The 23,210-nt window shown below is 39.1% G+C and overlaps 1 protein-coding gene across 3 annotated transcripts in view; it reads left to right on the top strand.

Moving 5' to 3' along the window:
- dmxl1 (Dmx like 1) overlaps nt 1–22,480 on the top strand; it is a 40,752-nt gene extending 18,272 nt beyond the window's left edge. For 2 of the 3 annotated variants that reach the window (XM_077599836.1, XM_077599835.1), the window contains exons 27-51: nt 516–644; nt 867–993; nt 1,166–1,923; nt 2,674–2,772; nt 3,117–3,284; nt 4,008–4,199; nt 4,403–4,476; nt 7,002–7,123; nt 7,975–8,232; nt 8,765–8,970; nt 9,065–9,213; nt 9,785–9,870; nt 9,962–10,163; nt 10,827–10,944; nt 11,298–11,357; nt 13,512–13,598; nt 13,854–13,972; nt 15,167–15,314; nt 16,491–16,551; nt 17,118–17,245; nt 17,620–17,697; nt 17,924–18,015; nt 18,958–19,010; nt 19,116–19,333; nt 20,469–22,480. In XM_077599836.1, coding sequence (XP_077455962.1) covers nt 516–644; nt 867–993; nt 1,166–1,923; nt 2,674–2,772; nt 3,117–3,284; nt 4,008–4,199; nt 4,403–4,476; nt 7,002–7,123; nt 7,975–8,232; nt 8,765–8,970; nt 9,065–9,213; nt 9,785–9,870; nt 9,962–10,163; nt 10,827–10,944; nt 11,298–11,357; nt 13,512–13,598; nt 13,854–13,972; nt 15,167–15,314; nt 16,491–16,551; nt 17,118–17,245; nt 17,620–17,697; nt 17,924–18,015; nt 18,958–19,010; nt 19,116–19,333; nt 20,469–20,699 — 3,963 coding nt within the window. In that variant the 3' untranslated portion in view covers nt 20,700–22,480. The remainder of the gene's footprint in view (nt 1–515; nt 645–866; nt 994–1,165; nt 1,924–2,673; nt 2,773–3,116; nt 3,285–4,007; nt 4,200–4,402; nt 4,477–7,001; nt 7,124–7,974; nt 8,233–8,764; nt 8,971–9,064; nt 9,214–9,784; nt 9,871–9,961; nt 10,164–10,826; nt 10,945–11,297; nt 11,358–13,511; nt 13,599–13,853; nt 13,973–15,166; nt 15,315–16,490; nt 16,552–17,117; nt 17,246–17,619; nt 17,698–17,923; nt 18,016–18,957; nt 19,011–19,115; nt 19,334–20,468) is intronic. The other variant, XM_077599837.1, reaches the window with a different exon arrangement.
- The last annotated feature ends 730 nt before the right edge of the window (nt 22,481–23,210 follow it).

The following is a 23,210-nucleotide window of genomic DNA, read 5'->3' as shown; positions in this document are numbered from 1 at the left end:
TGCAATTGAGAATTTGGGGATGTAATATCCTCTGAAGTTTTAGTCTCTTCATGGGAGGCCATTTTTTAACTCAACTAATAGACTCGCTGTGTGTGGAATAACGAAATGGTGTTTTTATTTGAAAATTGTGTTGTGTATTAACACTCAAAACAGACTGTTATTTTGGTTAACCTTTATCCGTGAAGGTTACGTTTGTTTACAAAGACCCCAAAGCAATGAGTCACATTATTTAATCTGCATGAGTAACAACTTCTCTTTGCATTTTATTCAAATGAGCTTCATCTGGGCAAAGAGCTACCATTGATTTTGTTTGGTCTCTTTGGCTTAGAGGTAGTCTCATTGAAATGCACCTCACACCTCTCTGGTAAGGACAAGTAGAAAAACAGCAATTCATTTTACACTGACTGAGCATTCGTCAAATTTTACCTAAAAAAATACATAAGATAGAAACTCCCTGAGAGTTTTTTTCCCTTATGTGATGTTGAGAAAGTCTTTGCCCTTATTTCTCCTCACAGGTTTGTTTAGAAAAACTACAAGACCTTCAGCTGGCTCTTGTGATATCCAGATTATATGAGTCAGAGTTTGAGGCATCATCCACCTACAAAAAGATCCTCCAGAGACATGTGCTGGGACACGATAAACAGGTGCCGCGCCAAAGTTGCATGCTTGAGGGGTTCTTGTTTTTCATTTGAAGATAAAGAACCATTTCATGAGTGCAACCAGGTGTCGTTTTGATCCTCCATCGGTCTTTTGACAAGTACACTGCAGAGTTGCAAACGAAAAATCTGTATTCTTGACAACCATATAATAACTGCTGTCTAATCTGCTATTTTTGTTTCTTGAATGAATGTTTTTGCATATGTCAGATACCGATGCATCAGGATCCCTTCCTGCGGAGCATGGCCCACTGGGTCCTGGAGGACTACAGCAAGGCCTTGGACACGCTCTTAGTGCAGAATACTAGTAATGCAAAGTCAGGGTCTACTGATACTGGTACGTTAGCCCAGTCTTCCACAGTCAATCCTTTATAAACTAGACATCCTATCCTTTTTTTTTGTTGATGCCAGTGTAGCAGCCTCTGTCTGCAGCCATTTTAATTTTTTAATGTATTTATTTAATAGCTCTTTCTTTTTAACATTAAGTGACATTCATGTGTGTGTGACAGGTTCAGTGTCCTCCAGTAACGCTGAGGTTTTTAACTTCTACACCTACCTCTGTACCCACCCACTCCTGCTACGTCGCCATTTCGGCTCCTCCGACAAGGCCAAAGTCGCCCTGACTGCAGAGGGTCGTAGGGCTGACTCCATTAGCCTGGAGGAGAGAAGACTCTTTTTTACTGCCGCGTACGCTCACCTACAAGCGGGCTGCCCAATGCTTGCCCTGGAAGTCCTTTCCAAGATGCCTAAAGTCCGAAAATGTTCCATACTCCATCAGTATTCCGCCGACGTTAGCGCTGGGAGTAAGAACGGGCCGTTATCAGAACCGGATTGGTCTGAGCCTGCATTGAATGGCTACGAATCAGGCGGGGGAAGCTTGTCTAACAGTCGATCGGATTCGGTGTTGAGTTTTGACTGGAGCCAGCCATCACTCACACAACCGGATGAGCATTTGGAGTTAAAGTGGGACAGTGATAAAAATGATGACGATGAGGAGGATGAAAGTAAAACCGTAAAAACTGAGGAAAACACCAGTCCGCCCAACAACACGCAATATGGCATGTTTCCTCCAATGGGGGTAGCAGGAGGTGAGGACACTGAGGACAACAATGACTTCATCGACCCTTCTGAAGATGTCTTGGTCGCACAGCTGAAGTTTACCGCCTGCTTGAAGATTCTGACCAATGAGCTGAGGACACTTTCAACCGGGTATGAACTCGATGGGGGAAAACTACGCTATCAGCTCTACCAGTGGCTGGAAAGAGAGGTAAATACACTTACAGTAGTCATTACTTTAATCATAAAGTTAATGTACCTAAAAGTTGGAACTCACCGTAATTGATCTTTAAAGCAGTTGTAAAGTAAAAATCTTTTAACCATAAATAAATATGGGCGGATAAAAGAGAAAAAGCTTGGAAATGAGCATGCCCTTTGCAATAGGAATGTAACAATATATCAATATGGTGATACATTGTGATATATTGTATCCCAATAGGTCATCAATATCCTCCCACCTAATACTATAGATACTGTTTTAAAAAGGTGTAACTGTTTTTAATGAAGAAATCAACAGGTTGATACTGAAGCCTTCCACTACAAACATATCTGTTAAGAAAGGCACTAATTTGTGAAATTTATGAAAATGTTGCTCTGAAATATTTTTCGGCAGATTGTCTGCGGAAGTCCAAAAAGTTAGAAATTGTTTTTTTTTCTTCATTTAGAAATAACCTGAATTTGAAAATTGTATAATAGTAGTAGAATTTGAATTCTGACTTTGTTAATAATTGTTGAAGCACCATATCTATTAGATAATCATTATCGTGAGCCTTGTATCGTATCCATAATCATAGAATATTGTATTTTATTGTGAGGCCCCCAGCAGTTCCTACCCCTATAATGCTACAAGACTAACTATTTTAACACTGCTCTGGAAAACTCGTTCATTGCACATAACCTCAAAAATATGTACGTTGATGTCACAGTAAACCGACAACACCGTGTTTGTGCAATTTTACAGGTGGTGACTCTGCAACATTGTTGCAACTACAAACCCTGTCTTTTAGAGGTGTCTACACTTGAAGATGCACCTATCGCTGAGTTGATGGAGGATGAACTGGTGAGTGCTAGATTGCTTTTTAATCATTAAAACATTTCTACAGCACATCACGTATATTGGTCTGCAAAGCAAACACTGCAGGAGAACAACATTTTGACTCTGTCAACATTTCTCAGCTTTTAAATTGCTAAATATAAGGGGGGTACAGTTTTGAGTTGATTGAAAGTGACTACCTAGTTTCTTTTATTTATTTTTTATATACACAGTGTGTTGTTGCTGTTGTTTTTTTGTTCTCAGATCTACAGATAATATCACCCCGTCCCAGCTCCTTTATATCTGGGGGTATTTTCAAGCGTTTTAGTCAATGTCACTATTTAAATGTTAAGCAAATGTATTGTTTCCAGGCCACAAGCGCTTTCAGTGACAGGCAGAGAACCAGGAGACACTGGCTGAAGAGTAACCAGCCCCTACTGCGGATGTTCCTGAGTTATTGCAGCTTGTATGGCTCCCACGGTGGAGGACTAGCCTCTGTTCGCATGGAGCTGATTTTACTACTTCAAGAATCTCACCAGGTTATAACCAAACACCCGTTGCTTTCACTATAGAATATGCTTATAAATCGCTTGTGCTATCCATTTCACTGAACAGCAGGATGAAAAGAGCCACATAATTGTGCCGACTCTCATCGTCTGTAACGCTGAAAAATTTAAGGCTTTAAAACGTTTCTATAGTGGCCTAGTCCTAATCCAGATGTGAAATGAATCAAAATACTTTGGCATGATATTAAAAGGCCATTAAGGCTGTATAACGTTCCTTTGTTACTGATTTAAAATAATTCTGCAAGGAAGGATCGGCCAAAAAAAAATCCACTGATGTGTAAGACTCATTGCCAGCGACACAGAACACTTGAATTTATTTTGTGTAACTGAAAGTGGCCCAATCACTTTTAATAATCACCATGACGCTTTTAGTCCAATATTTCATACGAGTAAAAACATCAAAACAAACCCTCAAGTCCTTGATTTTTTTGCAATCAAAGCACTAACACCCGTTTATCTCAGTGGTAGTCTTGTATGTCGTTATCGTCTTTTGTTGAGGAAATAATAGTGTTGTGAAAATTCTGGGACAAATTATTGAAATTCATCCAGCTTGAGGAACATAATAAGCATGTGGTATTAGTTCCCACAGAAAATCGTGTTAGGGTTTCTAATAAATACAGTCAGTTTATTTTTTTTCTCCAACAAAAGTACAATTGTATGTGTTTGAGTTGATTGTGTTTTTTAATGTCTCTGCAGGGCAACAGTAGTCCGACAACTGTGGCAACATGTTCCCAGCACACCTCAATTCCTCTCTTGATGGCTTGTACAGCCAACGTTAAGACAGTGGTTGCCAATCCTATTGTTTACCTGACCAATCTGACACATGACATTCTACAGACCATCAACACGCTTAGCTCTCCTCCACATCCAGATGTTGTTAACAATGAGGTGAGGTTTTGGTGTTTTTTGATTTGTTTTTATTAGTTTTTACATTTTTATGGTGTTAATTTTTTTATTTAATACGTACAATTTTAATTGAGAAAATATTTTATTAAGATAGCTTTGACATTCAGCATGTTTCTAGGTTTTTGTGTTCGTTTGAGTTTGCATTTGACCCTGTTTTTTAGCAATGTTTCTTTTTATCTTTTCAGATTTATGTAATGCACACTTTGGCTGCCTCCTTGTCTGCCTGTATTTATCAGTGTCTATGTGATGGGCACTATAGGTAAGCTGAAGCAGTAATGCAATTGAAAAGAAATTGTTGTTTGGTCACCATTTATTTTAATATAATCCAAAATGCACAAATGGGTATCAAGTTTACATAGGCCGTGGTAAATCTTATTTTTTTATTACTTTGTAGTCATTTTCAAGGCAAGGCTGGGCAATTTCTTTTGTACTACAGCACAATTTAACACATATTCTTCAGCCTTTGTAGTTCAGTAATTAGATCTTTGTGTTGCAATTACTGAGTATTACAACATTCCCTTTGCATATAGGATACTTTGAGCTAATCTGCTTCTTAAAACTTTTCTTGAAATTAGCTGCACACACTTTCTCCACTTGTTAGGATTTAAGGGACTGGGAGTGGGTGACAGTATATATAGCTTCTTTCTAACTGGTGTAATTACATATTACATTTCAGTCAAGTGACTTATGTCAATAATTCGGTACTCGGACGTTTGGTCGAAAGACGTTTGGTCGAACGGATGTTTGGTCGCCGGGTTGTTACTGTTGAAACCAGCTCTCAAAATTATAATCATGAGAAAGAGAGAGTGAGTTTAATATCTAAATATCTAATATCAACAGTAAACTCTGTCATAATTTGACAGCAAGCGAACCTGGCGACCAAACGTCCGTTCTACCAAACATCCGGTCGACCAAACGTCCGAATAATTCATGTGAATATCAACAAAGAATGACAAAAACTATCATGAGCTCGAGCTCAGATAGGTTGTACTTTTGCGTGTGCTTACCCTACACTAAACCTTGATATGAAGTAGTAGGCCACAATATATTGGTGGTTCAAATTTGAGTCCCCTGCTTTAAAGCAAATCATGTACTCTGTTGTCTACTTTCCTGCTAAAACCCAAGCCAAGCAATAGACATGACCTGTGTTGCCCTGAAGAAAATTGTACCTGTATCATTTAAACCATTGTGTCAAGAGCTGAAATGTTCCATGAAAGAGGTTTTAGGGGAAATGGCTGGCTTCTCATGGTTCACTAAAGGTCACACAGGTATAGCAAACCAGTCACTGAACAGAATGTTGTCAACATTTTAGGAAGTAGACAACTTTTTAAAAATTTCACATGATTTCTGCCTTCCCTTCACTCACACGAAAGACCGGATTCCTCAAATCTCAGAGGCAGGCGACAACACACATTACCATTACAAAGACCATGTTAAATTAGAAATAGACCTAGTAATTTAGTTAGGCTTTTCAAGTCCCAATAGCATATTGTAGATGGTTGGTGTGTGCGTATGAAGTCTATGGCAGATGGGGGACATGAAAAAAGTCCTCAATTAATTACAACGTTTAGAATGGAGTAGGCATTCCAGTGCTGCCTTTAAAAAATAATGAGTATTTCTTATCTTGGAAAATCTCTCCAGGCTTTTGCCACTTCCAGCATTCAGGGTACCAGTTTGGTCAAGCATTAAATTCTAACTGTAAGACATCAAGCAACACGACGAGTTCACAAATATACTGTTGTAAGCCTAAATGGTAAAATTTTAAATGAATGATAGCATTTTTATTTATAATTCCATTACTTTATAATCGATTTATTCTGTACGATAGCATATAGCGACGGAGAAAAAGTATTGTCCGGCGTATTTATCACATGCAAAATTATCGGCTAATCAAATTAGTTTTAATATCACACAGACAACCCGAGAAAATATAAAATGCACTTTCTAAATAAAGATATAATATGTTAAGCCACAGGAAAAACTTCATTTTTAAGCGTTTTAAAATGTTCCCATTGTAATCCCAAATCCAGGAGAGATCATCACAGTTGTTGTGTCTAATTTAACTACGTGTGCATCACCCATTGCATTATTTAGCATGGATGGCTAACAGTGCCATGCGCCTTTTCTTTTCATTCTGCCCCAATAAATCTTCCAGCAAGTGCAACCAGAGGGGTAAAATTAACATTTTTTTTAACTGGAGAACAATTTAGTAAGGCAGTCCATCTGATCCAGTATCTTAAAGGTGTCAAGTCACACAGTCAAATATTATAAGATGTTGAAAACAAACACTAAAGGACAAAGTAATGTTTCAGAAGTTAAACTGTTTATTGAACTAACAGCAAATGTGCAATACGCATCAAAACAAAATTATGAAAGTGCAAATATTTGCATTGGTTAATTGTAGACGAAAATTGCATATCTGAGCTCATTCAACTCATGTTCATGACTGGTACAAATTGCTGCAAAATACAACTCCATTCTGATACTTGTTTTCATATTTTCTGGTCCATCATACTTACATAAACAGAAGCCAGATGAATTATGGTTCTGATGAATTGCCTGTTCTGCTCCATCCTCACACTATTAGTATCCTTTAGACACAACAGCAACAAAGAAAAACGCCAGCTTTACCTGGAGTTGTAAACTGTTCATGATTTACTGAATTGAATTACCTTGCTACACATGAATACACCATAATACTGTATAGTCTACATATTTTTCTTTATTTAGATCTGCCTTTTGTGTCTATTAACTTTTCATACTCTTGTGGTTTTTCTTCCACAGTCACGTGAACAACTTCACAGGAATGGTTTATCAGAGTGTTTTGCTCTATGACAAGCAGCCAGCAAGGACCACCAGCATAGTTGGCTCCATTCAAACAAACACTTCCCCTGCACAGTGGCCAGGTAAAAAGCCCAGGATAAACACGCACAGCAGATTCCCACTATTTGCAGAGGACAGAAATCCAGCCCAAATGCGAATTGTGATTCGCATAGTCGGCCGTTAAATTTTGAAAAGAAATTTAAATATCTGAATAAGCTCAAATAAACTGCCATGGATTTGTTCCCTCCTAAAAAACAAAACACAATAAAAAATTTGAAATACTGACAAACATTACAAACAATAGATAAATATATATATTTATCAATAAAAATGTAAATGTATGCGATATACCATGATTCCCTCAAATTGAGGTTTAATAGTACCAATGGAGAGAGGTGTAACCTGTCTTTAAAGCACATCTTAGCTATTTAATACCCATATAGTATTACAAAATGCTGTCATTATTAGACACTGCACTGGCTTTTCTAGCTAGGAAAAAATCTGATGTGCATGTAAATGAGCATGTCTGTTTTTTTAATCAACTCATCGGTAAATCATTTGTTTTTAAGGTTGCGAATTACAATCAAGCGTATTCTATGCAAATAATAGATTTTTGTCCCACAACTTATATGACATTGTTTTTTATTATTAAGGAAATAATTATTCTATTCAGAAATATTGAATTGAATGCTTCAATTGTCATAATACAAGTATAATGAGATGTTAGAATTGGGAGAGAGGCATTGACAAAAAAACTGAAGCATCATGTTTTATGAATTCGACTGATGTTTTTTTAAAGGACATTTTGGCACATTTGAACAATGCATAGCCGAACCAATGCTTTCACCCACTTTCAGGTTAAATCCAAACCAGGTTAAACCGTTAAAGTTTGCATTTGCATCCCACTTTGATCCCTCCCTGTGCTACTCTTCAGGTATCGCCTCAATGATCCGTCTGTTGAGTTCAGCGGGTGACGAGAGTCAGCCGGGCCTATCTGTGCTGCTCTGCGAGATCCTGACAGCTGTTTACCTTAGCCTCTTTGTTCACGGCATGGCCACTCACTCAAGCAACGAGCTCTTTCGCATCATGGCCCACCCTCTGAGCAGCAAACTCTGGGTGACGGTGTTCGGAGGAGGTGCGAAAACACCCGTCATCGACAGAGCCAACAGTCCAGGAAAAACTCCACCACCAGGCAAGTGAGGACAATTAAACTGAATTAGATTGTTTCAATGCAGAACAAAATGTGTCATATGAAATTGTTTTTAGAATGAGGCAAGATGTTATTCGCCTCGGGAAAAGAATTATTTAGTGCACATTGTCTTTGCCACTTTGTTAGGGTGTCAGATAAAATGAAGTTGAAACCCTATTCAAGCTACAACTAAGATGCTGCAATTCCTAAATAAATAGATGCTCATCTGAACCATTCATCTAAAGTGTTGTTTTGTTTGCCTCATTTAAAAGCATGATGAGTTTGTTCTCATTTCTAAACTTCTGCAAATATTGTTATTGTTTATTCAGTACTCAATGACAATGGAAATGGCTTATGAGTTACTATTCTTGTAAAATGGCTTTCTTTTTTAATATATCGTATCATATAATTTTGCAGCTGTGTCTAGTGACGTGTCTAGTCATTGTTCAGCAGTCTATGCGTTCTATTATAATTTCTTGCATGCCATAGAAACTAAATACATTAAAAACAAAATGCACACCTGTTAAAACCACAGCTTCGCCAGAAACGGACGCCTCGGAGAAAAAGCCCAGACGGTTTCGGCTGCTTTCACGCGGTGGATCAAAGGAAGAAGCCAGTATGGAAAAGGAGACCCCTTCTAGTCCTAAACCTGCACCTGTGGTGGACCAGGAAGCCATTTCCATTTTCAAAGAGTTCTTTCTCCCACCAGAGATCAGCATTTGGGATTACTTTATCGCAAAGGTATCCCAAAGGACTATTCTTCCGAAAATCTCAAATATATATATTTTTCTTGTTGTGAGCTAATATTAATGATTATTGTGGTGTTTCTCGTAAGCCCTCCCTACCACCGTCTGAAAACAGAGTTCAATACGACTCAGAAGACAGCCTGAGCAGTGAAGATGAAGAGGCGGAGGAGGGTGAATATGATGATATATTTGACCCCAACTCGCCTCAAAAAGAACATTCCAACTACAATTCATACAGGTGGATATCACTTCCAGAACCAACAAAATTTCACCCTTCCCTTTGCTAATTTGCGTTTATGAACTTTGTCTGTTTTTTTTTTTTACCCTGCTAGGGCACTCACTCATTGGCTACTCGTGACGGCGCTAGACGCCCAATCTATTTAGACTGGAAAATATAGCAGCGAATGATCACCCAAACATGAGCACTCAATTTATATAAATTGGATGTCTATCCGTGTCAATGGCAGGCAAAATCTTATAAACAATGGAAAAAAAGGTCCCACACTTGTTTTTTGGGAATCATAAAATATATGAAAATACATACAGGATTAGTAATATTTTACAATATGCTATTATAATGTAAACTTGGCGTCCACGTGACATTTTTGGTCAGATAGGCCACTCTAATGTACTAAATGTCAATACTGTGGCCTAGATATTATTTTTTTAAGTTATCAAATGGAGTCACTTGCCCTATGAAGCCTTAAGTGTTATGGCTCAAGTTTTTGCGGGCAATGCTGAGCCTCCATAAATCATTACACTCCAGACTGTATATTGTAACGGTCTTCTTCTTCTTCTTCTTCTTCCAGTTGGTGTTTAATGCGTTTGGCAATGGTTCAGCTGGTATTAGTCAACCTGAAGTCCTTCTACCCAATGGCAGGATATGATCTATTGGGTCAGTACTAGTGGCATGCATGCACATCCAGCAAGCTACAGTGTGGTTGTATTCTCACCATCAGTCTTGTTTTTAATTCTATCTGGCACAGACCTGCCTGTAGGCTCCCCACTGTGTCACAGTGTTCTGAAGACGCTGCAGCGCTGGGAGCAGGTGCTGCAGAAAAGACTGGAAATCTTTGGAGGCCCCCCCTCCAATTATATATTCACACAATCCCAGGAGGAAGCTATCACACCAGGCCCTGCCCTGCTCAGACACAAGGCCCTTTTTGAACCATCCAATACTCCATTCAGGTACTCCCCAAAAAGATTAGTGTTACGAACAATAAATTGACATATAGGAATTCTGCAGATTTTGTTAAATCGGTTGTCGATTAATTGTCGGTGCATCTGAGGTAAAATAGTTTTGAGTACTTGCCTAATTTTTCACTACACTGGCACAAAGCAGAAATACTTTCTTTCATCTTTTTCATCAAGGAGCCTTTTTGTTCAATTTCCATCTGTGCCTATGTGTTAGATTAGATAAACTTTATTCATCCCGTACTCGGGGAAATTCACTGTCTCAGTAGCAAAAAAGTGAGAACACAGACACAGGAAAAGACATTGTAGACATGAATAAATAGGTAATAAATAAGTAAGTAAACAAATAAATGCTATTGGTGTCCTTGAAGAAGAATTATAGCTGATTAATGTGTGCCCCGAGTACACATTACAATATATATATATATATATATATATATATATATATATATATATATATATATATATATATATATATATTGAAGCGAAACTTCAAAAATAAATAAATAAATATTGCTGTATTATATATATATATATATATATATATATATATATATATATATATATATAATACAGCAATATTTATTTATTTATTTTTCAAGTTTCGCTTCAATGCACTCATTCCATTGACACAGCATATTTCATTGTCTTCTCCAGGACGAGCCACCATGCAGCACTCCCTGTCAAGCGCCTTTGGCAGTTTTTAGTAAAGCAGGATGAAGTGCAGGAGACGTTCATCAAAAATATATTCACCAAGAAACACGATGCCGGCGAGGTACGACATATTTAAACTACACCCAATGATGCATGCACACACCACATTTACAACATTTTTATGCCATCAAATAACACTGGTTTGTAATCGTACCTTTTATTCAGCCTAACTACAACTAAGTCATTAATTCCAATTAACTCCTTTACTGCATTATATTGTTTTTCAATTGTGCATGATAAATGATATTTTTACTTCCTCCCGCTGCATGATGGTGCATCTATTGCAATCAAATAATTGCTGTTTGTTTGATTAACATCACAATAATTCACTTTCTCTGTGTGTTCGTATGCATGGTCCACCACTTGCTGTATGTTGTGTGTCCACTGTTTGTGCTATCTCCCAAATCACTAAAGTTGGTTGAGGACAAGACTGATATGAAATGTTCAGGGATGGACGAGACAGGAAACCATCAGGTACTGCTGCCGTATTCAGTAGATGTATTTTTATGTACTGTATTTGTAATTATATTAGGATTGAGATGGTATGTTATGACAGATTGCAAATCACATTGCGTTTTATGACTATGCTGCTTCTGTGTTCATATGCAGCTGTAAGGCTTGTTAGATATGCCACAGTTTAGCAACTCTAAATGATATTGTTGCTTTTAGAAGCGGCACTTGACTGCAAAAATTGCCGTATAATGTAAGCATTATTTTTAAAGCCTATATGCAAGTAGAAGGACGTACACCTGGCTCATTGCTTCATGCCTTTGTCAGTCCATAACACCATGAAATAGGTTTTGTATGATAGCTGACAAGAACTCACTTGGGTTTTTGTGTTTTTGTTTTGGTAGTGTTTTTCTTTTGTTTTTCACAAAAGAAATGCAAATAAGAAAGACTGCAAATAATGAAAAAAAAACACAGAAACCTCAAAACACTTTCGAGAGAGTAATGCTGCAAGGTCATGAAAGAAAATGGAACAACATGATATTTTAACCTTTTACTTCAAGGTTAACATTTTTTGTTTTTTAGATTTTAGAATTGTCACCCACTATCCAGAGGTTCTGCATTGGAATCTTGATTGATATTGACAGTTGGCTAACCTATGTACCTTTTGCAGTCCCTTCTAATTCTTGCATAATTTCTACACATACTCAGACTGCCGCCAAAATTCCATTTGTTTTGGAAGGTTTTCTTCTTATGCTTGGAGTCTGGCAACTACCAGTCCAAGCTTCATCCACAGTCTGTCGTTCACCCTTAATGTGGAAAGGCTGTGTAACACATGGGTGAATGGATAAAAGAATAATTTGTTCTAAAATGAGCAGTGAACCAGCAGAGTTGTCCTGCACTCTGTGTACACTGTTAACTGATATTAGCCATATCATTATTCTTTAGTATGGGTGACTGATTAATGAAGACTTTAGAGCGTTAGCCAATGCCTGCTTCTGCATTTTGTAGTAGAATAGAAATGATGGCCTGCCATCTCATTCTAATGACTCAAGTACAGAGCGTACATTTTCAACCAAATTTGGCGCAAGTGAATATTGAATCTTAGCTTTATATTCATGTACAATATATACTTAACCCCTGTTTTAAACCACAACCTTTTAACTCCAGCCATTAGCACAGTGCTACCGTATTTGCTGGACTATAAGTCACACTTTTTTTTCATAGTTTGACTGGGCCTGCAACTCTTACTCAAGTGCGACTTGTAGTATATCTCTTTTTTCTCTCTCTGGCCACCCACAGCCTGTTATGTTTTTTTTTTGGCCATAGTTATCTGAAAAACCTATGTTAACGGATGCCTATTTAGCCCGTTGTTCCCTATTTTACTATTGTTACTTTAACATGTGTGTTCTTGTTTTATAATCAAATTTATATATTAATTCTGTATTCTTTGGCTGGTGCAACTTGTAGTCTTAAAAATACCGTAATATTCTCAGCATTAGTAAGGATGTACAATTTGAGTTGAATAGATTCTTATTCTTGGACCTAGACCTGTCTAAGTTTATCTACATCCAGCAAAGATTATGCCATCTGCATAAATGGCAAACCACCATATTTAGAAATTTGCGAATCAAGCTCTACATTATCACATCTGACAGAGAGAGGCACAGCCATTTCCTCTTGAATAAATGCTTTAAAGATGCGGTGATTTAATCTGCTCTGAGGGTGCGACTCATTTTGAATAATTATGGAATCCGAATATAACAGTCACCTCTACAGTTGAGCTCGTGCTTATTGCTCATATGCCACTGCGCTCCTGCCGTCTCGTGGCACTAACCCGGTTATGTTGCTTCCTGGAGGTTTGAAGTGTAGTGCAATGAAGCCCCACATTTCCTCTCCGCATCCCTCGAGGCACGGCAAACACGCACATAAATACACTGACAGCCTGTAGACTGTTGGGACAAAAAGAGGCAGGACCCGGTTCGTGCTTTGGCTGCTGGCACGTCAGCTGTTATCTTAGAGAAAAGAAAAATAATTTGACACTTTATTTATCTTGTCAGGTCAATGGCTCTGTAGTTAGAAGCAGAATACTTTGTGAAGTTACAGCGCCTTTTTGCCTTGAAGAAATGTTTATAGAGTTGTGAAGATTGGACATGTGCGTCTGGGTGTGTGTTTGCACAGAGTGAGTCAGAAATGGGCTCCCCTGGAGGAAAGGCTCGCATCATTCACAAGGAGTCAGATATCATCACTGCCTTTGCCATCAACAAGGTACGCCTCCCATACAAACATAATTAAATATAGATACACTATCACAAAAATCAATGGCCAAAGTTAATGACGTCAAAGATTTTTGGGGCGTTTTTCATGTTGAATTAAGAAACCAAAGGCCTTATTTTATGAATATACACAGAGATCAATTTGTAGTCAATCAGTTAACCAATAATGGGATTTTTGTTGTTGTTGGTTTTGTATATCACTGCCATGTTGTCATTAAAAGTATGGTCACTATTGTATGTCTTCCAGGCAAATCGTAATTGCTTAGTCATGGCCTCTACACATGACATTCAGGAGTTGGATGTGTCATCCATCTTGGCCACACAGATCTTGACGTGGATCGATGAGGAGGAGGTTGAAGCTAAAGGGTAAGGGAGGGATTGCCTTGCTCTCATTAGGTGGATACGAGACTGGTGCCATGCCTGTACTTGCATGCTGGAAAATCTCCATATAGTACTCTAGTCAATAGTCACTGATCATTAACTAATGATCAATAGTCAAATAAGCAGATGTGGGTTCTAGTAATTAGGTAACTGTGCAAATCCCAGGTGTGGCTGTGTAGTTTACTTTGTGGTAGGAGTATAGTGCATGGAGATACTTTTAGCATGCGCAACAGTGATCAAATTTGAGATGCATTCCAAAGATGATTTTTCATCATTAAATACCATGTCTGAAAGGCAGGTGCAAACCAAAATGCAAAGCCAGCAGAGCGATGACAAAATGAGAGGCAACAAATAGAACATTTCCAAATAAATGATTTAGAAATCTCCCAAAAACCTATTGTTGCATACTGTTATCTGTTTACCAATGCAATTTTGGAAACAAGACTGCAAGGGGTGAAGTCAGTCACTGGAAGTAGTTATGCCATATAGCCTGACAAAGCTCATTGAGAAAATGCATTACTTTGCCTCTACTTGGTTCATTAAGCTCACCGTGGCTTTTAGTCTTATCCTGGATGTCCAGCCATGCACTTGGGAGAAATGAAATCACACAAAGCATCTATTTCATGCGTTTGCAAGCTTCCCCTAAATTATCAGAGCGATTGATTTCTTCTCAGTTACAAACTATTAATCTGCTTGTTTGAGTGTTCCGCTAACACTTCCAACTCCATCACTTCACATTTTGCGTTGTTTTACTCAATGTTTCATACCTAAAACACCACTGTCCCCCTCTTTTTATAACTTTAGAAAACAGCGAGCATAATCAGGGGAGTAGTATTTTGTTTATCATTTGAACTGTTGTTTGTACCCATAAAGGTCTGACCTTAAATAAACTTCTAACCACTTTATAAAAACCAAATAATAATAACAACAATAATTGAACACAATAGTCTGTTTCAATCAGTTCTGAGAAGTGAGGTATGCATGCCTATACTGTTTATATATATATATATATATATATATATATATATATATATATATATATATATATATATATATATATATATATATATATATATATATATATATATATATATATATATATATATATATATATATATATATATATTTTTTAAATGAAACTAAACTACTGATATGATTTATTTTTTTCCCTTTTTGAAGAGTGGGCACAGATGACTTCCTGGTGATCCACACACACGATGACTTTGTCAGCCTGCACGGCACTACACCGTACACTCGCAGCAGCCCCGGCACGCCCATCAATATGCCATGGCTGGGAGGCCATCAGACAGGCCGGGGTGCCTCCGTGGTCAGTTTTATTCATTTCTTTTCAGGGACTAAATGTCTCTTCACCGTAAACAATAAAGTGCCTATGATGCTTTTGGCCTTAGTTCAGATAATCATCCCATCTTCAAAATATGCTGCGATTCTCACAGCAACTGTCCAGCAGCATCACATTCACGTGTTTGCTAAATCGTCATTAAGCCTCAGATGTTTGCTCTTTGAATTCCCACGCACTGCGCCGCGGGGACTGTTGTGGGTTTCGATTGCCGTCAGGAGCTGAAAGATTGATTTGGTTTTTCTCTTTGAAATGAATATTTCTGAGTCACCTTCATTCACATTCACAAGAGAACCCACTGCTCTTAATAGCTTTGCAATCCGTAAAACAGAACCACAACTAACAGTCAAAGCTAGCATAACACTTAATTAAATGGTTATTTAGTTGGACTTTTATAATGGCTATCAATCACGTTGCATATTTTGAGATCGGCCTACTCATGATTTTACTTCATAGTCTCATTTTCTTGTTGTAATAGCTTACTTATATTGTTATTCAAGATAACAGCTGTAGTATTGGCACCCATTCATTTTTGTTGGTGTTCCTAATAGTTTTGTAACAGTCAAAACCAGTCTTGATCTGAAGAGTGGATTTTGAAGATCTTGCTCTCATCTGTCTCGACTTGAGGCTTAGTCTTTACTCGGCCTCTCTGACCGGCTATATTTTCTGTTGAGAACGGTCAAGACCAGCACTGATTTACTATTCAACTTACCGTATTTTCACGACTATAAGGCGCACTGCATTATAAGGCGCACCCTCAATGAATGACACATTTTATTTTTTTTCCATATATAATGCACACTGGATTATAAGGCACCCTGTCTATTTTGGAGTAAATTTAAGACTTATGTGCGCCTTATAGTCGTGAAAATACGGTAATTAATTTGATAAAAAGGTGAAGCACTTTGTAAATCACCAGATATATTCAATTCTGGTCTTGTTAATTTTCCTCCAGCCTTGAAAATTACTGCAAAACTTAAAAAAACAAATCATTTCTTTGTTTACTTTTTCTATTCTTAATCCTGTTTTAGCAAAAGCTCACACAATAAATAAGGTCTTCAGTGGTATAAAAAGTGTAATTAAAAAGACTGCAATTAAGCACTATACATTGCTGTTGGCTAACATCATTTTTACCATTTCCCTCAGATGATTAAAAGAAATATCAACAATGTGAGAAGAATGACCTCTCATCCCACGCTGCCGTACTGTAAGTACAAATCTTTTTTTTCAATGATGAGAGCTTACTCTGAGTGGGCGGGTGAGTGGTTAGTGTGTTTGCCTCACAGGTCTGGGGTTAAGGGTTCGGTTCCAAGTCGGTCCGCCTGTGTGGAGTTTGCATGTTCTCCCCGGGCTTGCGTGGGTTTTCTCCGGGTACTCCGCTTTCCTCCTACATTCCAAAAATATGCACAGTAGGCTGGCGGAACACTCATATTTGCCCCTAGGTGTGAGCGTTGATGGTTGTCCCTCTCCTTGTGCCCTGCAATTGGCTGGCCACCAATTCAGGGTGTTCCCCGCCTGAGGCCCAACGTCAACTGGGATAGGCTCCAGCGTCCTCCGCGACCCTTGTGAGGATAAGCGGTTCAGAAAATGAATGAATGAATGTTACAATACACTTCAATAATGAGAAGAATGATGAAATAGGGCCAAATTAGACACATTTTGAAAATGTTGGTGTAAGACTAATAAAAGAAATTCTGGAACTAGAACCTTCTGCTGCATATACTTGAGAGAGATGCTCAAGTTGAAGTCTTTCGTGTGCTGTTGTTTCTTCAGACTTGACCGGAGCTCAAGACGGGAGCGTGAGGATGTTCGAGTGGGGTCACTCCCAGCAGATTATCTGTTTCCGAGGCCCAGGCAACTCCAGGGTGACGAGGATTCGATTCAACCATCAAGGAAATAAGGTTACCAAGTCACTTCAACCTCTTCGCGCATCCCGTCTGAAATTTGCCATGCTGGCAAGAATCACAGGAGGGAATTGGCATCAGCACACATTGTTGTTCAGCTGAGTGCGTTCGTTTTCTGCGAAACATGTCCTCAGATGGTGCCTAAGTTGGCTTGGCCAAAACAGAGCACGAGTCGCGCAGAGAATTCTCAAACATTCCCCGCAGTTATGTAAGCGGTGCGTTTTAGAGTGTGGTGCGCATTCCCTGAAGGGGGCAACGCATCTCAACAGGTGTTTCCGGTGCAGCTGACATTTAGTCTGTTGTCGGGCGGAAAAAATGGAACAAACTGTCTGACTTCATTTCAACGCCACGGTTTGATGTTTTTTGTGCAGTTTGGGATTGTGGATGCTGACGGCGGTTTGAGTCTCTGGCAGACGAACACGAGTGGGGCCGCTCCCAAACCTTATCTGGTATGCATGCACAGCACCCTGTTTAATCGAGTGTTTTGTCCTTTTCTTTTTACAGCATTTGTCTGTTCCTTTTTGGGTCAAAACCTCTCTGGTGACGCCCTACAAGAGTACCCCCACCCCACCCCACCCATTCTCCTTCTCCACTCATTCTGAGTTTGTTTACTATTCTGCTGCTTCTCGCTTACTGTCAGAGCTAGTAAGCATCTTGTGTGCATGTTTGCGGCAGACTCTGCAGTGCCACAACAAGACGGCTCATGATTTTGTCTTTGTGGGCTCCTCCTCCCTCATTGCCACTGCGGGTCTCTCCACAGACAATCGGTAAGCCATTCTACAAAATGCTGGATACAAAGGATTCTCTGAGTTTTGTTGGATTTTAAAAGTTTTTTTATCAGGAAATAATGAAGTAAGCAATTCTATCTGACCATTAATTATTAAACTGATGATCATCAATGCCTGCAAGCTGCGGCTCCTGACATGCACGTGGCTCTTTTTATAGTTTTTCATTAAATTTTATATTAGTTTGTCACTAGATACCGTCAATGGCAGCCTGGCAAGTACAGTACAGTTTTTTTTGGTTGTTGTTTTTTTTAATTAAATTGCATCCTATACAATTGACTCCCATGCTTTTGTAAATTGCCCATGGCATATACAGATGTTTCTTTTAGCAAATTATCTTGATCAAGAGAAAGCTCCACCTGTTACCGATTCTTAATGGAAATACATTTTTTTTTAAACTCTTAATGCCAATGATTGACTCCTTATCTTCCAATCTGGTTTATTCATTGTCCTTGCTTAGATCAGTGTTAAGTGGTTGCCGGCCAACTTTCAAACTTGTGAACAATTTAGACAAATCTAAACCAAAACTGGCACGTTTTTGGAATGTGGGGGTTTCGCTGTGGAAGAAACATTTGTTAAAAACTTGAAAACACAGAATGACCCAACCACCAAGTGCATCTGCTAATCACTGGGCCTTCTGTGCTGGCCAAATTTCAATTGTTATTCTGAGTAACTGTTTTAATTAGTTTTCACTTTTCCATTAAGCAAATAATATCCCGTCTACATGTTCTTGACAGCCGTTACAAAAATTCAAAAGTGTCAAAAATAACCCTTTTGAGTGAAGACCTGAATTTTTTTTATTTGCAAATGGTCAGTATTTTCACCCAAAACTTCAGATTTCTACCACCTCATTGGTCTGAAGGGTTCCACACTTGCTTTTTCTGTTTTCAATGGACCAAAAAATGTCTGTTTTCCCCCCCACAGGAACGTGTGTCTATGGGACACTTTGGTGACTCCAGTCAACAGCCTTGTACACGGTAAGCTGCATCCACAACACTCATGATACGACTTTCTCAGATAGGAGTCTCTTCTCTTCATCTTAACGGGGGTCTCGTCACCCGCCACTTTCCATTCTCATCCAGCCTTCTTCTGCCACGAATCCGGCGCCACTGTGCTGCTCATGGCACCTCGGCAGCAGTTGCTGATCACAGGGGGAAAAAAGGGCTGGATCAGCATCCTGGAGCTACCTCACCGACACCAGCGCCAGAGCTTCCAGGCGCATGATTCTCCTATCAAAGCGCTCGCCGTCGCCCCGACCGAGGACTGCTTCATCAGCGGGTCCGCCGAAGGCAGCCTCAAGGTTCTGTAAACCATCTCCTTTTAAGAAGGCATATGTTTTGTCTAGGGTTTAACCATTCTTGCTCATTTAACATTTAACATTTCATCTTCGTTTACCCCGATTAGACTTATTAGGAATGGTTAAACTGCCTAAAGCACATTTTTGTGAAAATTAAAACAGCCTCATGACTGGCCTAAATTGCAAAAATGTACTTGTTGCCAAAAAACGTTTTAAAATTAATACCATGCTCCTTCCACCCTGTGGAAACGAGAAAAAAAAAGATAATCATGATTTTGGTGTTTTTTAAGTTTGAAACACAATTGAAGAGACTGAGGCAAGATTAAACAACCAAAATTCAAAATCATTGTTGCTTGCCACCATCATAGACAGAAGAATATCACTGACACTTGGGCTCATAATTCTTTTAAAATGGCAAACATTAACGCAGTGTAATGCCATTTCTACAATATATTTGAATTTGTAGCTTTGCCGGTTTTTGCAGAACAAAAATAAGAATGAGGCAAATCATCCATTACTCATGTTCCTCTTTAGTGAATGAAATATTCAAATTTGCTCGAAACAACCTTAAAACATTCATAGAATTTACAGTGCTTGATAGACCTAACAAAAATCAGGCTTCGCATGCAAAATGCTGCAGTGTTACCCAATTATTATAGCATCATGGACACCAGTCATACTTGGATACGAGAATGTAAAAGTTCTTATTTTATCCTCAAGAGTGTTATTCACGAGAAAATTCCAGTTCATGTCATGATATGAGGGAGCACCTGCTTGCATTCTCCATTTGACTGAAGATCCAAATTGGACGTTAGGATAAGAAAGCAGGAAAGGTCTTTAAATCTAGCATCACATCTTCTTTAGTTTGAAACTCTCTTTCTTGTCATGTGAAGTTTTTAATTGCATCCCGCTTGAATGAAAATCATTCAAGTCTCCCAGTCTTTGATGGCCACGGATGGAATGCCTGTATTATGACATTAATCAAGTCATGGTATAGATTGTGAAAGTGCTCGTCAGATAGAAGGACTACAATTTCGATTGGCGCGTTTTCCAATGCAGGGAATTTGAAACAGGTTTGATAGGGAAAAAATACATGAAAAGCTCACGTTTTCTTTTGCCGTCTGTTTTGTCTTGTCAGGTGTGGAACCTGGCCACGCAGCATCTTCTTTACTGCTTCCCCAACGAACACGCTCGCCAATCCATCTTTCGCAACATGGGCACGGGCGTCATGCAGGTGGAGATGGGGCTCACCGATCACATCTACTCATGCGGCGCCGACGGCACAATGAAGATGAGGATCCTTCCCAACCGCTTCAACATCGGCCGACAGCCTCGCCATGGCAACCTCAACAACGACGTCATCTCCTAGACTAAATCCCCAGGGCCATTCGTTTTTGTCCGCCAAAAGGTGAGCGCAGCGGAATCTCCTCAACGCCGATGGGTTGTAAATGGGAGCGTAAAAGCACAGCGGAGCCCGTCGTACGTTTCCGACGGTGGGCGGGACTTTGGAGAACACATTTGAGACGGACAAAAAGCGCTGTCACGTTGGCGGCAGTCGTACGTCGGGAAGTAGGTGACATCTGCTCCGATGGATCGTTCGCTCACCACTCAGTTGGACTGAGAGGCGGAACTTCTATTTGCACATGAAGTTGACTTACACTACTTGCCGAAAGCTCGGTGATATTCAGCTTCCGCGAGACCAATTTTCTCAGAAAATTTTGTCACAGCTTGCCAACTGACAAGTGGAAAGGTGGTGGTACATTTTTGCGTCGCGCTGAACTCTCCCACTAAAGCCCAATATCCCCATCTTTCTGCGAGTAGTGTCAAATGTCATTAAAGCAATTGGGAGGAACAAAAACCATGCGATGTACATCCATTATACGTATATTCTTTGCCAATTGTATGAAGTGTCCTTAATATTTGACTACTAACTAGCTGAAGTGGTCTTTATTCTTTGTATGAAGTTGCACAAAATGTAGCTTTAATTTAAAAGGGGTGAGTGGGCCGCCTTTTCCTATTTGGCGGGATTGCCGTTACCCCCCCAATAAGCTGAGGAGTCGTGTGGGTGAGTACGTTTTAACCCTTTATTTGTACAGATGTTTGATTCCAATAACGCCACACTTTCTTCTGCTACATGTGATTTGTATTTGGAGATTTTCGTGATTCAACATGAACTTTTTTAGTTTAGGCTTTTAGTTCTGCGACCGTCGTGCATTTTTGCGATGGGCTTGCGCTTCATTCACACTCGTGTGAAGGTTGAGACATTGGATGTTGCTCACTGGGACAAAATGTATGTGCTGTTGTTGAAGCTTCCCAGAGGATGACAACATGGTATGTTTCTAAACGGACGAAAAGGTACGAGGGGTGTGGTGCCACACTGAAAAGAAAACTACTAAAAGCTATCAAATTACGAGAATGAGTTCACACTTGAGAATGATGGTTACCCGAATGGTCTTGGGTTTTGTGGGAGGGAAAAAAAGCTGCAGTATTACAATTTAAGATGTGCTTTTGTTTGAGGGTGAAGTCAAAATATTTGGAGAAAAGTTGCATTTTTATGAACATTTGAGCGAAAGATCTCATTGCGTGGATGACAATTTATCAATTGCCGCTACTATTCTAGTATTATGACAAGTCCATATTCAATATATTGACTTTCGACGTAAATGTGCAAAACGGATAAACTACTGGTTAGAAATCTTATTTTCATAAAACTGCAACTTTTCAGAACAATTAGACTTTACTTTTAATGGTACAAAACATCTTTGCACCATTCTATAGTGTAAAACTACAGCTGTATTTAAAGGTGACTTCTTTTCTTTGAAAAGCTAAACTAAATTGTCAAGTTCCAACTGTATTCTTTCTGTCTTGTCATCATTTCCTCCGTGTAAAGGTGGGTACGCCATTTTGTTGAACAATTGTGTGCATATCCATCTCTATTTAAGAAACGTGATGATTTACAGAAGGGCACGTGTCTTTTCTTTGCTTTATTTGACCTAAACAATCACATCTGTATTTTTTTCCCCTGCCCCGTGAGAAAAAGCTTGGAAGTGGGGGAGAATGTCAACTCCCCACGTCTTTAATACGTTTTATCCAAGGCCAAGTGTTTGCGTCTATGCAAGCTGGAGATTGAAATAAATTTTATCAAAGCAAGCTCTTTCCTTATTCACTTTTTATTAGAAGAGAAAACATTACTTATTGAACCATTTCTGTACAGGCGATTAAATTATTGCCAGGAAAACTTCCCCAAATCAATTTCTGCCAAAGTTAGTTGTTCCAGAAAAGGAAAGATAACTAAAATCCCCTAAGCCAGGAGTAGCCAAGTCCGGTCCCCGAGAGCCCCTTCTCCCTCCACCAACACACCTGAATCAAGTAATCAAGCTTCTGGACAGCTTGCTGATGAGTTGTTCATTTGATTCAGGTGTGTGTGGTGGGGGAGGGAGATATGTAAAAACAGACTGGATAGAGCCTCCACCAACACACCTGAATCAAATAATCAAGCTTCTGGAGAGCTTGCTGATGAGTTGATTCAGGTGTGTGTATGGTAGAGGACATATCTCCCTTCTCTACCACACACACCTGAATCAAATGATCAACTCATCAGCAAGCTGTCCAGAAACTTGATTATTTGATTCAGGTGTGTGGGTGGAGGGAGATATGGAAAACAGACTGGATAGGGGCTCTCGAGGACCAGACTTGGCCACCCCTGCCCTAAGCAACCAATACATGTCATTTTAATTGGAGATAATAGCTATGGGAGAAATCAATTTAAGATTTTTTTCCACTGAGATGTTCATGTTAAAGATGTTGTCTGTTCCTTAACAACTGTTAATTTACGTCAAGGTGTAGAACCTTATGGAAAAAGTCAGGATATGCCCAATCC

This window comes from Stigmatopora argus, chromosome 5 (genome assembly GCF_051989625.1).
Source record: "Stigmatopora argus isolate UIUO_Sarg chromosome 5, RoL_Sarg_1.0, whole genome shotgun sequence".
NCBI lineage: Eukaryota > Metazoa > Chordata > Actinopteri > Syngnathiformes > Syngnathidae > Stigmatopora > Stigmatopora argus.
Note: the sequence above shows the minus strand (reverse complement) of the source record. Positions and strands in the feature narration are given on the sequence as shown.